General features: G+C 31.2%; 3 protein-coding genes across 3 annotated transcripts; 2 read left to right on the top strand and 1 right to left on the bottom strand.

Moving 5' to 3' along the window:
* The first annotated feature begins 3,574 nt into the window (after positions 1-3,574).
* On the top strand, positions 3,575-14,366 carry LOC123267678 (DNA-directed RNA polymerase III subunit RPC1-like). Its single transcript, XM_044732438.1, has 8 exons — positions 3,575-3,799; positions 3,877-4,009; positions 4,069-4,218; positions 6,036-6,377; positions 6,460-6,792; positions 8,380-10,506; positions 11,984-12,841; positions 14,075-14,366. Exons 1-8 carry the CDS (start codon positions 3,756-3,758, stop codon positions 14,285-14,287), a joined length of 4,200 nt encoding a protein of 1,399 aa, XP_044588373.1. The 5' UTR covers positions 3,575-3,755; the 3' UTR covers positions 14,288-14,366.
* An 86-nt stretch (positions 14,367-14,452) lies between these two features.
* LOC123264739 (parkin coregulated gene protein homolog) lies at positions 14,453-16,287 on the top strand. Its single transcript, XM_044728184.1, has 4 exons — positions 14,453-14,734; positions 15,476-15,788; positions 15,862-16,011; positions 16,075-16,287. The coding sequence occupies exons 1-4, from the start codon at positions 14,633-14,635 to the stop codon at positions 16,233-16,235; spliced, it is 726 nt and encodes a 241-aa protein (XP_044584119.1). The 5' UTR covers positions 14,453-14,632; the 3' UTR covers positions 16,236-16,287.
* A 35-nt stretch (positions 16,288-16,322) lies between these two features.
* LOC123275218 (probable glutamine--tRNA ligase) lies at positions 16,323-19,031 on the bottom strand. The gene is made up of 2 exons (XM_044743187.1): positions 17,376-19,031; positions 16,323-16,379 (listed from the first exon to the last, which is right to left on the bottom strand). Exons 1-2 carry the CDS (start codon positions 18,975-18,977, stop codon positions 16,323-16,325), a joined length of 1,659 nt encoding a protein of 552 aa, XP_044599122.1. The 5' UTR covers positions 18,978-19,031.
* Between the last annotated feature and the right edge of the window lie 618 nt (positions 19,032-19,649).

The following is a 19,649-nucleotide window of genomic DNA, read 5'->3' as shown; positions in this document are numbered from 1 at the left end:
CTTGACGCGATTTTTTTACAGTGAAACTGTTTTTGTACGGATTTTTCTTACTTAGGGCAGGAAAATAAGAAATGTCTCAGATTATATGTAATTGTTGACCGAGGCGAAGCCGAGGTCGACAAACATGTGATCTGAGGTTTTCTTATTTCCTGCCCGTGATGAGAATACTATTTTTCTCCTCGACGGAGGCGGAAAGCGGCATTTTTATTTAGTGCAGCGGGCGGAAAATTGACGCTTTCCGCCCGGAGGGAAGAAAATTTATTTTTACAATTATAATAAAACTTTTGGGAAAACCCCACAACTTAGGTCTAGACCTTTTAGTTATTAGTAAAAAAGGTTATTGTTAAAATGTATTTTTACTCCCCGAAAATTCAGCACAATAGACTAGGAATAATAAAATAGAAAAGAGGATTAAGCCATAAATATATAAATTTTCTCCCCTCCGGGCGGAAAGCGTCAATTTTCCGCCCGCTGCGCTAAATGAAAATGCCGCTTTCCGCCTCCGTCGAGGAGAAAAATAGTATTCTCACCACGGGCAGGAAATAAGAAAGCCTCAGATCACATGTTTGTCGACCTCGGCTTCGCCTCGGCCAACAATTACATGTGATCTGAGGTTTTCTTTTTTACTTCCCAAGGGCTGTATAATATTTTTTTGTCCGAAGAAGGAGGAAAGCGGCAACTTTGTTTAGCGCAATGAGACCAAAGTTGCCACTTTCCGCCCAGAGGGCAAAAAAATACTATTGCTACCTAATTGCTCTCGACATAAGTAATTATAGAAATATTAGAAAATATATTTTCATCCCTTAAGGAATATAAAATATTGTATAATAGTATATTACACACCTAGGGAAGTAAAGTAAGAAGTGTCTCAGATCACATGTAATTGTTGGCCGAGGCGAAGCCGAGGTCAACAAACATGTGATCTGAGGCTTTCTTATTTACTTCCCTAAGTGTGTAATATACTATTTTCTTACCTAGGGCAGGAAAATAAGAAATGTCTCAGATTACATGTAATTGTTGACCGAGGCGAAGCCGAGGTCGACAAACATGTGATCTGAGGCTTTCTTATTTCCTGCCTGTGGTGAGAATATTATTTTTCTCACCTCCGGGCGGAAAGCGTCAATTTTCCTCCCGCTGCGCTAAACGAAAATGCCGCTTTCCGCCTCCGTCGAGGAGAAAAATAGTATACACACCACGGGCAGTAAATAAGAAAGCCTCAGATCACATGTTTATTGACCTCGGCTTCGCCTCGGACAACAATTACATGTGATCTGAGACATTTCTTATTTTACTGCCCTAGATGTGTAATATACTATTTCTCCTCGACGGAGGCGGAAAGCGGCATTTTCATTTAGCGCAGCGGGCAGAAAATTGACGCTTTCCGCCCGGAGGGGAGAAAAAAAAATAAAAGAAGATAGTCTGAGCCGATTAGTGACCCTCATTCATGACAAGTCCAGTTCAACCACTCAGTCCGGTAAATTCCCAGGGATGATGAAACTTCGGAGAAAAACTCTGCTGGCGAGCCCAGGTAGTTCAACAACGGCTGGAAAGGACGAGTACCTGAGTGTCCTTAGTAGAAGTACAGCTAGGACCTAGAAGGAAGGAGTTTAATTATCGAGTAACACAAGCAAGCTTGTTCGGGTACTTTTATAGTTCTGAGAAATGTTGACAAAGTTAGTTTGTTGATTGTTTATTTAAGGAGATTACTATACTTTAATTTATGTGCTACAACAAATTTTGTATATAAACAAAATGCATTATTTATAATATATAATTTATTATAAATTAAATTAAATAATTTTAATTATAGTGAATTTGCCGCGTAATGCATCGAATCGACATCTACTATATCATCGGAGATAACAGACTTATCACCTCGTTTCTAATTTTGTGTAAAGTCTTTTGAATATATACTTCGATTCAGTTAACTTAATTCCGTTCAATTATTTATTTAATTTATATTCATTTTATATCATTTTCCTCATCCTACAAGTTCCCGTTGATAAAGTTGAGTATTTCAATATTCCCGGGCGAATCAAAGACCACGTCGGTAACTTTAAATTTAAATAAAGATTTCTATCGTTGTCCACCAGGGGGAGGACATAACAACACGGTATTGGCGGTCTTTTACCTTATTAGTGTTATGATCTGATCCGATGCTTAGTAAGTTTTTACTGCTGTAGATGTCTCAATATTATAGTTAGATTCGGCTCAGATCGGCGGGCTCTTTAAAATTCGCTAAAGAATACGAAAGTATTCCTGTTACGGACTTTCGTGAATAATAATTAATATTATTATTAATTTATACTAGTTAGGATGAGGATTTGGCATTCGGTATTATGAATGATGAGATTTTATATGCAAGTTATATGGGATATATTGTAAGATGTTTCATATACAGGAGTTACTTGCTTACTGCTATATCTTAATTTTCCTAAGTTTTACATCGAGTTAATAACTTATTTTAGAGGGGAGATTTTAGTTTTAGGGTTGGATTTATTATAAGAATGATTTCTAATTGGTCGATTTCTTCAAGAGTGGGACTCAAAAGTAAAAGTGACGCCTTCGCTTAATTTTCTCTCGGAAGAGTGAAACTAACCATGTGTTTAAGGTAGTTGTAGCGTGATAGGCATTTCAACAGAAAATTATGAAATTTTTTTTATTGAAAGATAAATATATTAATAATTCACTACCAAAATTTCAGATCAATTGACCGCACCGTTTTTGAGTAATTAATTTTTGAAATTGCATCTTTTACACGTAACGGTATAGAGAGATGATAAAGTTAGTATGAAATCTTTGGCCCACTCGAGTGGTATGGAAGATTTCATACTAACTTTACCATCTCTCTATACCTCTACGTGTAAAAGATACAATTTCGAAAATTAATTACTCAAAAACGGTGCGGTCAATTGATCTGAAATTTTGGTAGTGAATTATTAATATATTTATCTTTCAATAAAAAAAATTTCATAATTTTCTGTTGAAATGCCTATCACGCTACAACTACCTTAACACATGGCGTCGTAGTCGTTGCCTGGTTAGAAGAAAAGCCATAAAAAAGGAAATATTTAGTTTAGCCTAGGATAATAAAGTCCTTTATTCAAAGTCGTAAATTGTAGTATTTTGCTAGAGTCTCTAAGAAACAAAGATGTATTTGTTATTTAAGATTTTAGTTTCTCCTTTTTATAGCTTTTCTCGAGATATTATATTTTATTTTCCTCTCGAGTGACCATTCTATATTTAAGTATTTCATATGTTTTATTTTCTTTGTTACGATGTTCTTAATATTATTCTTATTATTTTTCTACAAATAATTATTCTTATAATTATATTATTAATCAATTATTTGTCTGATTTGAATTTAAATAAACCGCTAATTTATATCCTATGTAGATGGCGGCATGTGCTGCTACATCACATTAGAAATTAAAAATATTAATTTCATAGAATATTCAATAATGGCCATCTGAAGGGATGTTAGTAACTACGCTGTTGCATCAGCACAACATTGGCTTGTGCACAACATGTTGGCATTCAAAAGCATGTGAACACGTGAGAAGTGTCGTCGGGAGTTAATTGCTGCAGTTGTATTTTTCATCAACTGTATAATATTACAATAATGTAAATAAATTCAAACTTACTCTCAGTAAAAAATTAATTTGCTGACAGCTAAACAGCTGATAGTTGATTGTTGATAACTAGTAATTATTTAATTGCTCTATTGATCAAAATAAACAAATTATAACCTCAAGATGGTTAAGGAACAGTTTCGGGAAACTCATCTTGCTAAAAAAATGTAAGTTTTTTTGTGATGATTATTTAATTTTACAATTTTATTTTCTCAATTATTAAATTATCATTTCTTTATTTTAGATCTCACATTACATTTGCGATAAACAGTCATCATGACATTGCGAGACAAGCACATGTTAATGTCGTTTGTCATCCACTTTATTCAGAGCAAGATCACACACCTGTGCCGTACAGTGCCTTGGACCCCCGACTGGTAAATAAAATTGATTATTTTGTAAATTAATTTAATATTAATTGATAAATTTATTTCAGGGACTTTGTACGAAACAAGGTGAATGTAAAACTTGTAATTTACCATACCTTGATTGCATTGGGCATTTTGGATACATTAATCTTGAGTTTCCAGTTTTTCATTATGGATATTTCAAGTCTATTGTTAATATTCTACAATCTATTTGCAAGGTAATTTATTTTATTCCATTTTTAATTCATTTTATGACACTAAAAAATTAGCAGACAATTTTTTTAGTTATAATTAAAAATTCATTTTTAAAAAAATATACTTTTAAAAAATTTGTATTTGTTATTTTTGATCATTTCTAAGTGTAAAATATTTTTATAATATTTTACTTGTTAGAAAAATTAAAAAATTTAGCAGAAGTCTGTCAATTTCAGTATCATTTAATTTTATGAAACTGCACGGAAAGAACAAGATGACACTGGATATCATCCCAGATTATACTGAGCGAAAAAAAATTTCAGATAGTAGCTAGTATAATCCAGATTATAATGAGTATAATCCAGATTACAATGAGTATAATCCAGATATCACGCAGTATAATCTGGATTTTTTTAGCTACTATCTGAAATTTTTTTCAACACAGATATCACTGAGTATAATCTGGGATTATATCCAGTGTAATCTTGTTTTTTCCGTGTGGAGTTGACAAAAAAATACTTTTTTTATAATTTTGTAGCAATTAAGGTAGTTGGGGCCTGTAAGGCATATTTCAAGAAAATTATTTATTTATTTATTTATTTATCAACAGTTATGCCAAGGCGTCATAAGCCGAATGGTAAATTAACAAAATACATAAATTTACATTTATAAAATTTAGAATTTAAGGAGCAAATCTTTATTTTCTAATCAGAATCGTATTCAATAAAAGCACAGAAATGAAAAGAAATAAAGGTAGTCTCAAAACAAAAATCACAAGACAAAATCAGATTACTGTTTTTCTTCAGTCGAAATTACTCTTGATTAATAATCTTTTTTATTTTTTTATTTCACATTGCTAGGAGGGTTGAAATCGTGGGCATGGTCACGTGCCAATTTTTTGAGACCCTCCCCACTTCATCAGCTACTAATTTTTTGAATTTTCAACTTTTTTTATTTTTTTATTTTTTTCTGTATTCTTGTATTGTTAATAAATAACTTATAAAAAGATGGATGGTAAAAATATTGATTGCCTTTTTTTTTTACGGCACTTCAAAAAATTACCTGAAATTCATGCTTCTAGATTAGAATACCCCCTTAATAATTAAGAATAAGATATTAATAATTAATAACCAAAATTTCAGATTAATTCACCACACCGTTTTTGAGTAATTAATTTTCGAAATTGCATCATCTTTACCATCTTTCTATACCTCCGCGTGTAAATGATACAATTTCGAAAATTAATTACTCAAAAACGGTGTGGTGAATTGATCTGAAATTTTGGTGATTAATTATTAATTTATCTTTCGGTAGAAAAAATTTCATAATTTTCTTGAAATATGACTTACAGGCCCCAACTACCTTAAATTATTGTAAAAAAAATTTGTTAGTGAAAATTTTATGTATTTTTATTATTGTAATTGATTTTTTATAAGAAGATAAATATTTATTTAGCATTGTACAACATAAGAACTGCTTTTTACAATTTTTCCATCACAATGTTTTAATTATTATTATAAATTATTCTGCATCTTAATAAGTACTTATGATTTATTATATGAATTAAAAAAATTTGTAGCTAACTTTAGTTTCATTTAATTTTTACTGTAATCTATCTTAATTATTTTATCTTAATTTTGAATTTACGGCTTTCTTATTGGTCCTAAAAAAATTATGAGACATTTTTTAGAAAATTAAATATTGAACTTTTATTTCAAAAATTTTTATACGACCAATATTTTTTCTGTAATATAAAATTATTATTAATTAATTATTAATTATAATTTTTAAAATTAAAGGAAAAATCTTTGCTACAATTATTTTTTTTTTTTTTTTACAGAAATGTTCTCGTGTATTATTAGACGAACAAGCAAAAGCGCAGTATGTTAAGCGCGTATCAAATCCTAATCTTGGTTACTTAGAACGCAAAGCTCTGAGATCACAAATTTTAAAAAAGGTTAAAAAGAAGTCAGTGTGTCCATATTGTGGAGATTTAAATGGTGTCGTAAAAAAAGCTGGTCTGTTAAAAATTGTACACCAAAAATTCCAAAAATCAAAAAAGAGTGACCTCCAAGTGATGGCTAATGAATTAGTTGAATATGAAACGGCAATGCAAAGTAATAAAGAGTTAGAAGGAACACTTAAGACTTCTCATTTGGCTTACATCTTAAATCCGCTTGAGGTAATTATTATTTATTAAATAAATAATTAGTAATTACTAAATAATAAAAATAAAAAAAAAATAATAAACTTTCATTATTTAGGTGCTAAATTTATTTGAACGCATACCAGTTAACGATGTGCCGTTTTTAATGATGAATCCAAATACCGGTATGCCAAAAGATCTGTTAATCACCAGAATACCTGTTCCGCCAATTTGTATCAGGCCCAGTGTAAAATCTGATTTCAAATCTGGTACAAATGAAGACAACTTAACTATGAGACTGAGTCAGATTGTTTTGCTCAATGATCAAATTAGACAGTCTCGGGAGAGAGGCATGAAGATGTTACAGTACAATGATGTTCTTGAGTTTATACAAATTCATACTGCTTTTTATATTAACAGTCAAGTCACTGGAATTCCTTTGGATAAACAGGTAAAATTTTATTCATTTTTAAACATTGAAAATTTTTCATACCAATATTTTAAAAATCTTCAAATAAAATTATCTTGTAAATAATCAGTGAAAAATTCTCTGAAAAAAATATGATATTGAAATTGAGAGACATCTAATAATTTTTAGAATTTTTTTAATTAATAAATTATATCAAAAAAATTTTATTTCAAAAATTACATATTTAGAAGTTTTAAAAAATTATAAATGCAATTTTTTAGACTTCGTTTATTTAAGGGGGGGGGGGGGTTCTGATCTAGAAGCTTGAATTCAAAGTAATTTTTGAAGTGTCGTAAAAAAAAGGAAATTAATATATTTACTATCAATTTTTTTATAAGATATTTATTGATATTTCAAGAATACAGAAAAAAAAAATTCAAAAAGTGAGCAGTTAATAAATGGGGGGTTTCAAAAAATTGGCACGTGATCATACCCACGATTCCAACCATCCTAGCAATCTGGAGAAAAAAAAGGTATTAATTTAGAGCAATGCCGTACTAACTAAAAAAAAGTTGAAAAAAATTTTTTTTTACAAAATGACAATTACCTGAAAAAAAAAAAAAAATTAATTTTTGTACCACTTTTTTTGAGTTTTCCAAATTTTTTAAAAATAGTAAATATTGAAATTGGGGGGATGAGGATAGTTCATGCAATAGAAAAGTCTATAAAGAAGACTTACACCAAATTTCAAGTAATTCGGTTCAGTAGAACTTGAAAAATCGTGAGTATCGTTTTAAAAAGACAGTTTCAAGAAAAACGCGTTTAAAAAATAGCCATTTCTCCGAAAATAATTTGAATTTTCTAAAATCCTCCTAATGACATATTTTTAAAGGGTTAAGCTTTGAAAATATGAAAAAAAAAAAATCAATTTTTTCAAATTTCTAGACCAGAATACCCCTTTAAAAAAAATAAAAAAAAATGACAAATTGTGACCATCATTATTATTATTATTATTATTATTATTTACTATTTTTTCCGAAGATCGGTGTTTTTACTAATTAAAGAGTTCTATATTTCAAAGCCATTATCCCCGATCCAAATTGATGTTAGACTAATTTTAAATTTTACATTAAATTTTTATTTATTAAATTTATTTTCACCACTTTTTATTGTTGGTATGAGCACTCAATACCATCTTCGGGTGAATATATCTAATAATTAAATTTTTTTTTATTTTTCATTAAGATTAAGCAAAGAAGTTAATTTTTTACTCAATGAAACATTTTTCGGTCATCGAAAAAATAATTATTATTTCTTTATTCATGAACCATGAAGTCGAAACTTCTTGCGGCCGTCCATACAAAAATAATACAAAGAATAGCATTTTATGAATCTAATAAAAATGAAAAGATAGATGTAAAAATAAAAATTCAAAGTTTAAGTATGTTATTAAAGTCCAAATTAAATTAGAACACTTCAATTGACGTAGATCACTCAATCACATTGCAAATTGCATATATTAAATTAATTAAAGTAATAATATAATATAATAATACAATGCGACAAACAAAATAACAAACAATAATTATTTATCTCTTATTTTTTTTTAATAAAACTTAATTTTTTCAGCCAACAAATCCAGGCCGTGGTTTAGTCCAAAGATTAAAAGGAAAACAAGGTCGTTTCCGAGGAAATTTATCCGGCAAGCGTGCAAACTTCACCGCTCGTACCGTAATATCACCCGATCCAAATCTTCGAATCGAGCAGGTTGGCATACCAATTCACGTCGCAAAAACACTGACCTACCCCGAGCGAGTGTGTACAGCAAACATCGAAAAGATGCGTCAGCTAGTCCTCAACGGCGCTAATAAACACCCTGGCGCCAACCACGTAAAAATAATGAAGAACAAAGAAGTAACTTCAATATTCTTAGGTTTCGCCAACAGAGCCGAGATCGCTCAGAATTTGAAAATGGGCGACATAGTGGAGCGTCATTTGCGGGACGACGACTTAGTATTGTTCAACCGCCAGCCCTCACTGCACAAGCTGAGTATAATGGCGCACAAAGCAAAAGTTCTCGAGCACCGTACCTTCCGTTTCAACGAGTGCGTGTGCAATCCTTACAACGCCGACTTCGACGGTGACGAAATGAACGTGCATTTACCACAGACCGAAGAAGCCCGAGCGGAAGCTTTAGTCCTAATGGGAAACAAGTCTAACTTAGTAACGCCACGAAACGGCGAGCTTTTGATCGCAGCAACTCAAGATTTCTTAACCGGAGGATTTTTGCTCACCCAGAAGGACACTTTCTTGAACAAATCCGAGGCCTGGCAGCTAGCAGCTTGCCTCCTCGCCGGATTCGACTCCAACATGCAGATAGACATGCCAGAGCCGGCTATATTAAAGCCTCGTCCACTCTGGACCGGGAAACAAATTTTCAGCTTGATTTTACGCCCGAATAAAAGCTGCAAAATTCTGGCTAATTTAAGAACTAAGGGAAAAAATTACACAGATCAAGAAGAACTTTGCGCGAATGATTCATTTGTCGTGATAAGAAACTCCGAGCTGCTAGCTGGCTCGATGGACAAAAACACTCTCGGCTCTGGGTCCAAGCAGAATATTTTCTATGTCTTGTTAAGAGACTGGAGCGAGGACGCAGCTACTACTGCGATGTGGCGGCTGTCCAGAATGGCGAGTATTTATTTAATGAATCGCGGGTTCTCAATTGGAATTGGAGATGTCACTCCGGGTCAGAGATTGCTCAAGGCCAAGCAGGACTTGCTGGAGCACGGTTATAAAGTCTGTGAAGATCTGATCAAGCAGATGGAGAGCGGGGAGCTCAAACTCGCGCCTGGCTGCTCTATGGAGGAAACTCTCGAGTCTAAGATTCTAAAAGAGCTGTCGGATATTCGAGAGAAGGCTGGCAAAGCTTGCTTGAGGGAGCTGCACCGCAGCAACAGTCCGTTGATCATGACTCTCTCTGGAAGTAAGGGGAGTTATATTAATATTTCGCAGATGATTGCTTGCGTGGGGCAGCAAGCTATCAGTGGTCATCGTGTTCCAAATGGATTTGAAGATCGTGCGCTGCCTCACTTTGATAGACACTCTAAAATTCCCGCGGCTAAAGGATTCGTTTCGAATTCTTTTTACTCCGGGCTCACTCCGACTGAGTTTGTTTTTCACACGATGGGTGGGAGAGAAGGTTTGGTTGATACTGCTGTAAAGACTGCAGAAACAGGGTACATGCAGCGGAGATTGATGAAGAATCTTGAAGACTTGGGCTTGCATTATGATAAAACTGTGAGGAATTCCTCCGGGGGTATTGTGCAGTTTGAATATGGTGGAGATTCTATGGATCCTACTTATATGGAAGGTAAAGACTGTCCGGTTGATTATAAAAGGGTGCTGGATCATGTTCGTGCCAAGGTGCCTGATAAAAATGGAGATGCTTTGTCAGGCTCGGAAGTTGTTAGTGCTGCTTCTTTGTTATTGGCTAAAGATGATTTTAAATGCTTGAGTGAGGAATTTAAAAATGAACTCACGGCGTTTCTTACTACGGTCGCGAGGAAAATTTCTATGTTGAGAAAAAAATATCCACCGAGTATTAAGGCTGCTCAGCAGTTGGAGAGAATTACTTTGACGCAAGTTTCGGAGTTTATGTTCACGTGCAAAGAGAAGTTTATGAGGGCGAAAATTGAACCTGGCACTGCGGTTGGGGCGCTGGCTGCGCAGAGTATTGGTGAACCTGGAACTCAGGTAAAAAAATTATTTTATTTTTTAGTATTTTATAAATTATTCATTATTGTTATTGTAATTAAGGATAGTTTAATTTGAAGACATTTGATAATTTAAAGAATTTTTTTTAACAAGATAATTTTGAAAAAATTTTTATATGAAACTTGCAATGAAATTTTTTTAATATATTTGACTCATTTTTTAAAAATTGAAATAATAATATTAATTATATTTTATAATATTAATTATTAATGGTATCGTTAAAAATATCATTATTCGACAAACTACAACGTGATTTTTTAATTATTGACATTTTTTAAGATATAAGCTCATATTGATGTTACGCTCGTCGAGACCTTTCATTTGAATACCCACATCAATTTTTTCATATTTTATAGATTTCACAAATATAAGAAAAATCATATATATAAAATATATGAAAAATTGATATGGGTACTCAAATGAAAGGTCTCCATGAGCGTAACATCAAGATGAACTTATATCTTGATAAATGTCAATAATTAAGAAATTACGTTATATTTTTTCTACTGATGATATTTTTAATAATATAAGCTCATCCTGGAATTACACTCATCAAGACCTTTCATTTGAGTACCCACATCAATTTTTCATATATTTATATACATATTACATATATGTATATATTTATTTATTTATTTACTTTAACAGTACATTGAACCCTACAGCAATGCCAATAATTGGGTTCCATAGAAAAGAAATGAATATGACAATTGTTTTATTATAGTAAAGCTTAAATATAAAATTAATAGTAGTAATTCTATGCTTTATCTGATAAATTGATCATATATTATTTGATAGTAATTAACAATTAGATAGGATGCACTAAGTCAGTGTCCAATTGAGGACACTTTCATATATATGAAAAATATATCAAAATGCATGTAGGTACTCAAATGAAAACTCTTGATGAGTTTTCATTTGAATACCTACACGATTTTTTTTATATATTTTATATATCACAAATATGAGAAATATCATATATATAAAATATATGAAAAATTGATGTGGGTACTCAAATGAAAGGTCTCGATGAGCGTAACATCAAGATGAGCTTATATCTTGAAAAATGTCAATAATTAAGAAATGACGTTGTATTTTGTCTACTGATGATATTTTTAGCAATATAAGCCCATCCTAGAGTTACACTTATCGAGACCTTTTATTTGAATACCCACACGAGTTTTTCATATTTTATATATTTCACAAATATGAAAAATATCATTATATACATAATATCTTTTATTAGTTTTCTAGTTTTATTAATTTAATATTAATTATTTAATGAAATTTCTAATTTGAAATTTAAATTGCGGTTTTTTTAGATTTTTAATTTTTTAGATACAATATTAATAATTCTTTTATCATCGATATGTGTTTTAATTTTCAATTTTTTAATTTTGCACAATTATTATTATTATTGTTTTTATATTAATAATATATTATTTTTCTCATAAAGATGACCTTGAAGACCTTCCATTTCGCCGGAGTAGCTTCTATGAACATCACCCAGGGTGTCCCACGTATAAAAGAGATAATAAACGCCAGCTCAAAGATCAGCACCCCAATTATCACTGCTTACCTCACGGAAGATGAAAACGAGGACTTTGCGCGTCGAGTCAAAGGAAGAATTGAAAAAACAACTCTTGGAGAAGTAACAGAGTACTTTGAAGAAGTAATACTGTCAGATAGTTGTTTTCTTCTGGTGAAACTCGATATCGGAAGAATAAAACTGTTGATGCTGGAAGTTGACGTCAACTCGATCAAATACTCGCTGGAGACGGCTAAATTGAAAAAGCACTTCAAGGAGGTGAGAGTTCACAGCAGCTCGATACTGACAATCGTCCCAGTTGCTAACGCTAAGCAGAGCATGAGCCACTCGTTGAACATTCTGAAAGAAGCGGTGCCCAAAGTTATTATCAAGGGAATGCCTTCGGTCTCCAGAGCGATTATTCACATTGATGAACAAGCTGGTGAAAGTGGCTCCAATGAAGAAGAGAGGAAGGTAACGAAGAAGAAGAAGTTCAAATTGTTTGTTGAAGGTGACAATCTTCGTGAAGTTATGGCGACTCCAGGTATTTTTAATACCAAAACTACCTCCAATAATACGATGGAGGTGTTCAAAACTCTGGGGATTGAAGCAGCTCGTTCGACTATTATGACGGAAATTAAATTGGTGATGGAGAATCACGGGATGAGTATAGATCGACGGCATTCGATGCTGGTTGCTGATTTGATGACCAGTTATGGAGAAGTCAATGGTATTACTAGACAAGGTTTAGCTAAGATGAAAGAATCTGTTCTTAATTTAGCTTCTGTAAGTATTTATTTTAATTTAAAAGACCCAGTTATTGACACTTGCAATTTTATTTTATTTAAAAAAAAATCAACTTCTAAATTAATAAATACTAGCATTCTTGTAGTCACGAGGTGACTGCCGGGACTCGTCAAATATAAATAAATGAAATTTTGCTTTATTAAATAATGACTTTTGTTAAATTGCACTGTATTTTCTTAACTATTGACGGTTTTAAAGATATAAGCTCATTCCAATGTTACATTCATCAAGAGCTTTCATTTGAGTACCCACATGCATTTTTATATATTTTTCATATATACATATATATAATATATAAAATATATGAAAAATTGATGTGGGTACTCAAATGAAAGGTCTCGATGAGTGTAATATCGAGATGAGCTTATATCTTCAAAAATATCATTAGTTGACAAGATAGCAAAGTCAGTTCTTAATTATTGACATTTTTTAAGATATAAGCTCATTTCGATGTTACACTCATCAAGAGCTTTCATTTGAGTACCCACATGCATTTTTATATATTTTTCATATATACATATATATAATATATATAAACATATGAAAAATTGATGTGGGTACTCAAACGAAAGGTCTTGATGAGTGTAACATCGGGATAAGCTTATATCTTCAAAAATATCATTAGCTGACAAGATAGTAAAGTCAGTTCTTAAATATTAACATTTTCTAAGATATAAGCTCATTTCGATGTTACACTCATCATGAGCTTTCATTTGAGTATCCACATGCATTTTGATATATTTTTCATATATACATATATATATATAATATATAAAATATATGAAAAATTGATGTGGGTACTCAAATGAAAGGTCTTAATGAGTGTAATATCGGAGTGAGCTTATATCTTTAAAAATATCAATAGTTTACAAGATACAAGGTCATTTTTCAATTATGTATTTAGAGATACACTGTATTTTTTTAACTAGAATAAAATTGCAAGTCGAACAACTACGTCAGTGTTATTAGCTAAGTCTTTAATTTTATATTAACTTTGAATTGTTAATTTTTTTTTAAGCTCTTAAAATTTGAGTTTTTAATTTTTTGTTTTATTCTTTAAAATTGTAATTTAATATTTCAATAGTTGATTACATTTTTTTATTAAAATATATTAATTTTTTTTTAAACAGTAAAAATATTATTAAAAACAAAACAAGTTAGCTTGAGTGATAAGTAATGAATAAAAAATTAATAATATTATTTTTATTTCAGTTTGAAAGTACAGCGGATCATTTATTCGATGCAGCGTACTACGGTCAGACAGACGTTATCAGTGGAGTTTCCGAGGCAATAATTATGGGAATCCCCGCACCAATAGGCACTGGAATATTTAAATTACTTCATAAAAATGACAAAGAAGAACCTAAAAAACGTGATTTATTATTCAGCGATCCGGAATTCCACACATCTTCTGTTAATGTGTAAAATAATTGCATTTAGTTTAATAACTTATGTTATGATTTATACTTATTGCAATTTAATAAAATGTAATATATTTTTCAAATGACTATCTTAATTATTGATAAAACAATATAAACAATATATAGTAATCGTATATATTATATGTATATGTATCGATATTAATATTAATATTATATTAATTATTTAGCATTTTGACGCAGTGCGTTAAGGTTGCTATGGCAGCTGACAGTTTGTTAAACCTCTAGCTGATAAATTTACGCTACGACAGCACAATAAAATTATTTGTCCAACAATTGCACAAAAATTAATTAAATAAATTTTAGTTGCGTAATTAATTTAATTTTAATAATGGTAAATCAGCGACAATTTTGGGCTGAAATTCATAAAAATAATCCAAAGTATAAAAAAAAACCCCGAGTTGTTCCAGCGTTTACAATTCAAGCTCTTCAGGTAAATTAAATATAAATTAAAAAATTAATTATTATTAGAGCCAAAATTTTTGTCTTAATTTCAAAATAATTATTAATAATTAATGATGGTAATTTTTTTAAATTGCGGAAGAAATATTGGTCGTATAAAAAAATTTTAAATAAAATTTATTCAAATTTTAAAATAAAATTTATTCAAAATTTAATTTTACAAAAAAAGTGTCTCAATTTTTTGTTAAGACCAATAAAAAATCCGGAATTTCAAAATTAAGATTTTTATAATTAGAAAAAATTTGAATAATTTATTATGAATTTTAATTAAGAAATTACAATGAAATTGTAATTATTGGTCGTATAAAAAAATTGTAAGACACATTTTAAAAAAAAAATTAAATTTTTCAAAACTTTTCTTATAACACTAATATTTTAATAAATAAATAATAAAATATAACAATGTAAAAAATCAATAAATAAATAATATAAAAAATAATAATAATAATAAAGTTAGCCGACATTTTTTATTTTTTATTTTGCTTTATTAATTTATGAGTAAAAATATTTTTAAAAAATTGCAAAATAGTTTTTGAAGTTTTAACAAATGAAAAAAATTTTTTAATTTTTTTGTAATAATTCTTCAATAAAAAAAGTCATAAAAATTTTTTGATTTCGGCTAACTTTATTTTCATTACAAAATAATATAAATAATAAAAATAAAAATTTTCAACTTTTTTTAATTAAAAAATTAATTAAAAAAAAATTTCAGGAAAACACAATTGTAGCAAAACCTCCCAAGTTCGGTCTCTACAAACCAAATCCGCCAAAACCGTCAAAGTTCCGTAAATTTTACGAACGCGGTTTGTTTCCAATTTCAATAGAAAATGACTCTTCATCAATAACCTGGAAAGTAAACATAGAAGAGCTGGATTTTCATCACTACTTGCCGATGTTCTTCGACGGGTTGACTGAAACCGAGCACCCGTACAAATTTTTAGTCGAACAGGGAATCTCGGACATGCTGGAGCACGGTGGTCCCAAAATATTACCGGTCGTGCCACAATTAATTATACCAATTAAAAGTTATAGTCAGATTTGCATGCCCTGAGTGTCTGCTTAATAATTATAATAATAAATATTTATCCACTATTGCAGATGCTTTGAATACCAAAGTTCCGGAAATTATTTGCACGACAATGAGAGCTTTGCAGCGGCTGGTCAGATCTGCTGATTGTGTTGGCGAATCTTTGGTTCCTTACTTCAGACAAATTCTTCCAATTCCTAATTTACTCAAGGATAGAAATGGTAGTTTATTTAATTCATTAAAATAATTACAATAATAATTAATTATATTAAAATTTGATGCAGTGAATCTTGGAGAAGGTATTGATTACTCTCAGCAACGTGGGGAAAATCCAGCGGATTTGATTCAAGAAACTTTAGAAGTATTGGAGAGATATGGTGGCGAAGATGCATTTATAAATATTAAATATATGGTACCTACTTATGAATCTTGTATGATGAATTAATTTTTTATTAATTGTACGGTGTACAAAAAAATTAAATTATTCATTAATTTAATCAGTACAAAATCAGTTTAATTATTTTTAAGACTTTTAAGTTACACTTTTCCTGCATCTTCTTTTAAGTGTCACCGTTCTGTTGAAGACAAGCTAAAAAAAAAAACAAAAATAAATTATTATTATTAATCTATAAAAAGCGGTAATCTATAAAAATAACAATAATAATGAGAAGTTAAAAAAGTATTTAAAAATTACTAGCAACTATGTGACTGCCGTAACTTATGAATCATAAATAAATAAAATTTTGCTTTATTAAATAATGACTTTTGTTAAATTGCACTGTACTTTTTTAATTATTGACGTTTTTAAAGATATAAGCTCATCTTGATGTTTTACTCATCAAGAGCTTTCATTTGAGTACCCACATGCATTTATGATATATTTTTCATATATACATATATATAATATATATGAATATATGAAAAATTGATGTGGGTACTCAAATGAAAGGTCTCGATGAGTGTGATGCCGGGGTGAGCTTATATCTTTAAAAATGTCAATAATTCATAAAATATCTGTTAAATTGCACTGAACTTTCGTAAATATTGACATTTTTAATGATATAAGCTCACCCCGACATTACATTCATCAAGAGCTTTTATTTGAGTACCCACATGCATTTTGATATATTTTTCATATATACATATACATAAATATATCAAATATATGAAAAATTGATGTGGGTACTCAAATGAAAGGTCTCGATGAGTGTAATGTCGGGGTGAGCTTATATCTTCAAAAATGTCAATAATTCACAAGATATCTTTTATATTGCCCTGAACTTTCTTAAATATTGACATTTTTAAAGATATAAGCTCATCCCGATGTCACACTCATCAAGAGCTTTCATTTGAGTACCCACATGAATTCTGATATATTTTTCATACATACATATATATAATATACATAAATATATGAAAAATTGATGTGGGTACTCAAATGAAAGGTCTCGATGAGTGTAATGTCGGAGTGAGCTTATTTCTTTAAAAATGTCAGTAGTTCACAAGATACAAGCTCATTTCTTAATATAATAAGAATAATAAAAATAAATTAACATTATTAAATAAAAATAATCAAAACCCTTACTTTTCCCGGTCGAGTATCCGGATCAACCGAAAAGAATCCATTCCTCTCAAACTGAAACTGCGTAAACGGCTTAGCAGCATCAAGCCCGGCATCAATATACCCCACAACTTCCCTCTTACTCGGCGAATTAATATCACTAAGAAACCCATTAGGAACTTCATTAACATCCTCGGGATTCTTGTGCTTAAACAACTTCTCATATAGCCTAATAGAAGCAAGCTTCGGTTTAGCAACCCAGTGAATAAACGCTTTAGGCTTATTCTTATCATTAACCGGTTCCTGTCGAACAACCAGCCCAGTAATTTTCCCACTAGGATCCTTCTCAATTTTCTGCAGCGTCAAAACCACTCCAATATATTTCAACCCCACCGATTGCTTAGGAGTGAGTCTTCTGAATCCTTTTTCCTCGACTTCCCTAAAATCAGCGGCTTCAATATAAACAATTTCATCAAAAGCAATAGAGTGTTGTCCTTTGTCAAGATCAGAGGGAAAATCAGCGACCTCAATTTTGGTCGGGAGCTGGTCTGTGAAGTTAGCGATGGTGATTTTAATCGGGTCGATGACCACCATGTGTCTGGGAGCGGTTAGATTCAGAACATCTCTAACAGCAGCTTCAAGAACCGCTGGTTCAACAACAGCCTGGGCGCCAGAGACTCCCATCTGGGCGCAGAAATTGTTGATCGCTTCTGGAGGGAATCCCCTTCTTCTTAAAGCAGTCAGGGTGAACAATCTTGGATCATCCCAGTCTGCAACGATGCCTTCGTCAATTAGCTTAGCAATTTTTCTTTTAGACACGACAGTGTAGCTCAAATTCAACCTCCCGTACTCCCACTGGACTGGACAGTAAAGATCCAGGACATTGCAGAGCCAATAATAAGAAGACCTTCTTGTCTGGAACTCTTTGGTGCAAAGAGAGTGAGTGATATTCTCAATACTGTCGCACAGGCAGTGAGTGAAGTCGTAAGTAGGATAAATGCACCATTTTTCTCCGGTGCGGTGGTGAGCCGTGAATTTAATTCTATAAGCCACTGGGTCCTGCTTGCCTTCCTCTAGAGTTACTTTCATCCTCAAGGTAGCTTCTCCTTCGTCCAGCAACCCGTTATTCATGTCCTCGAACAGCTGGAGACTTTCTGCAATAGGTCTCTCGCGCCAAGGACTCGGGGGAGGGTTGAACCCCTTCATCTCCTCACTCTTCTGGTGGCAAACGTACGCATGGCCTTTTTCTATCAGCTTCACTGCTAATTCGTACAATTGCTGGAAGTTGTCTGATGAGTGTGTGATTGCTGCTGGTTGGTACCCCAGCCACTCTACCATCTCTCGGATGCCTGTGAAGAATTTTTCTTCCTCTTTTTCGGGGTTGGTGTCGTCGTAGCGAAGGTAGCAGATTCCGTTGTGAGCCGCTGCGTAGCCGAAGTTTATGTTTATTGCTTTCGCGTGGCCGATGTGGAGGATTCCATTTGGTTCTGGGGGAAAGCGGGTCCGGACTTGTCCACCGGTGATTTTTAGATGCTCCGCGAGTAATTTTTGAGTGTTTGGAGTCACCACGTAGCCGTTTGTTTTGTAGTTTTCTCCGGGCTTGTGGAAGTGGACCTTGGTTTTCATTAACTCGCTTATTGTCCTTGCAGAGTCGGAATTTTCCTCAGCTGGTTTTGAGTCTGAAATAAAAATTATGATACTAAAATTAGCCGATAATTTTTGATTTTTTTTTTATTAATTAAATTAGATAATAAAAAAAAAAAATATTTAAAAAAATTTTCACTTATAATTTTCTAAAATTTCTACTTGTATAATTTTTCAAATTAAATTTTTTTGATTACATTTTAATTCTTATAAAAATAAAAAAGCTGTTCATTTTTAATTTACAATTTTATCAAAATTAAATGTAACACTAAATTTAGTCGGGGGTTTTAATTTTTTTAATTACTAAATTAGAACTAAAAATATTTTCTTAAAAATTGCACGGATGATTTTTAATATTTTCTACATGTGAAATTTTTTCTTTTAATTTTTTTTTTATAAATATTTTTAATTAAATAAATTATTAAAATTTTCAGATTAGGCTAATTTAATTTACGATAATTAAGCCGACATCTAAAAATTAAAAAATTTTTTTTTATTGAAAATGATTACAAAACAAAAAAAAATTTTCATTTGTAAAAAACTTGATAAACTGTAAGTGCAATTTTTAAAAAATATTTTTTAGTTCTAATTTAATAATTAAAAAAAATCAAAAAATTAACAACGTCGGCTAACTTTAGTGTTACATTTAATTTT

The sequence above is a fragment of the Cotesia glomerata genome, linkage group LG1, assembly GCF_020080835.1.
Source record: "Cotesia glomerata isolate CgM1 linkage group LG1, MPM_Cglom_v2.3, whole genome shotgun sequence".
NCBI lineage: Eukaryota > Metazoa > Arthropoda > Insecta > Hymenoptera > Braconidae > Cotesia > Cotesia glomerata.
The sequence above is the reverse complement of the archived record's forward strand: the minus strand, read 5'-3'. Positions and strand labels throughout refer to the sequence as shown.

Coding starts and splice junctions, on each gene's coding strand:
- LOC123267678 (XM_044732438.1), top strand. CDS start 3,756: ATGGTTAAGGAACAGTTTCGGGAAACTCATCTTGCTAAAAAAAT. Junction 6,378..6,459: donor ACATCTTAAATCCGCTTGAG/GTAATTATTATT, acceptor TTCATTATTTAG/GTGCTAAATTTATTTGAACG. Junction 12,842..14,074: donor CTGTTCTTAATTTAGCTTCT/GTAAGTATTTAT, acceptor TTTTTATTTCAG/TTTGAAAGTACAGCGGATCA.
- LOC123275218 (XM_044743187.1), bottom strand. CDS start 18,977: ATGAAAACCAAGGTCCACTTCCACAAGCCCGGAGAAAACTACAAAACA. Junction 16,380..17,375: donor CGGATACTCGACCGGGAAAA/GTAAGGGTTTTG, acceptor TTTTTTTTTTAG/CTTGTCTTCAACAGAACGGT.
- LOC123264739 (XM_044728184.1), top strand. CDS start 14,633: ATGGTAAATCAGCGACAATTTTGGGCTGAAATTCATAAAAATAATCCA. Junction 14,735..15,475: donor TTACAATTCAAGCTCTTCAG/GTAAATTAAATA, acceptor AAAAAATTTCAG/GAAAACACAATTGTAGCAAA. Junction 15,789..15,861: donor ATTAATTATACCAATTAAAA/GTTATAGTCAGA, acceptor CCACTATTGCAG/ATGCTTTGAATACCAAAGTT.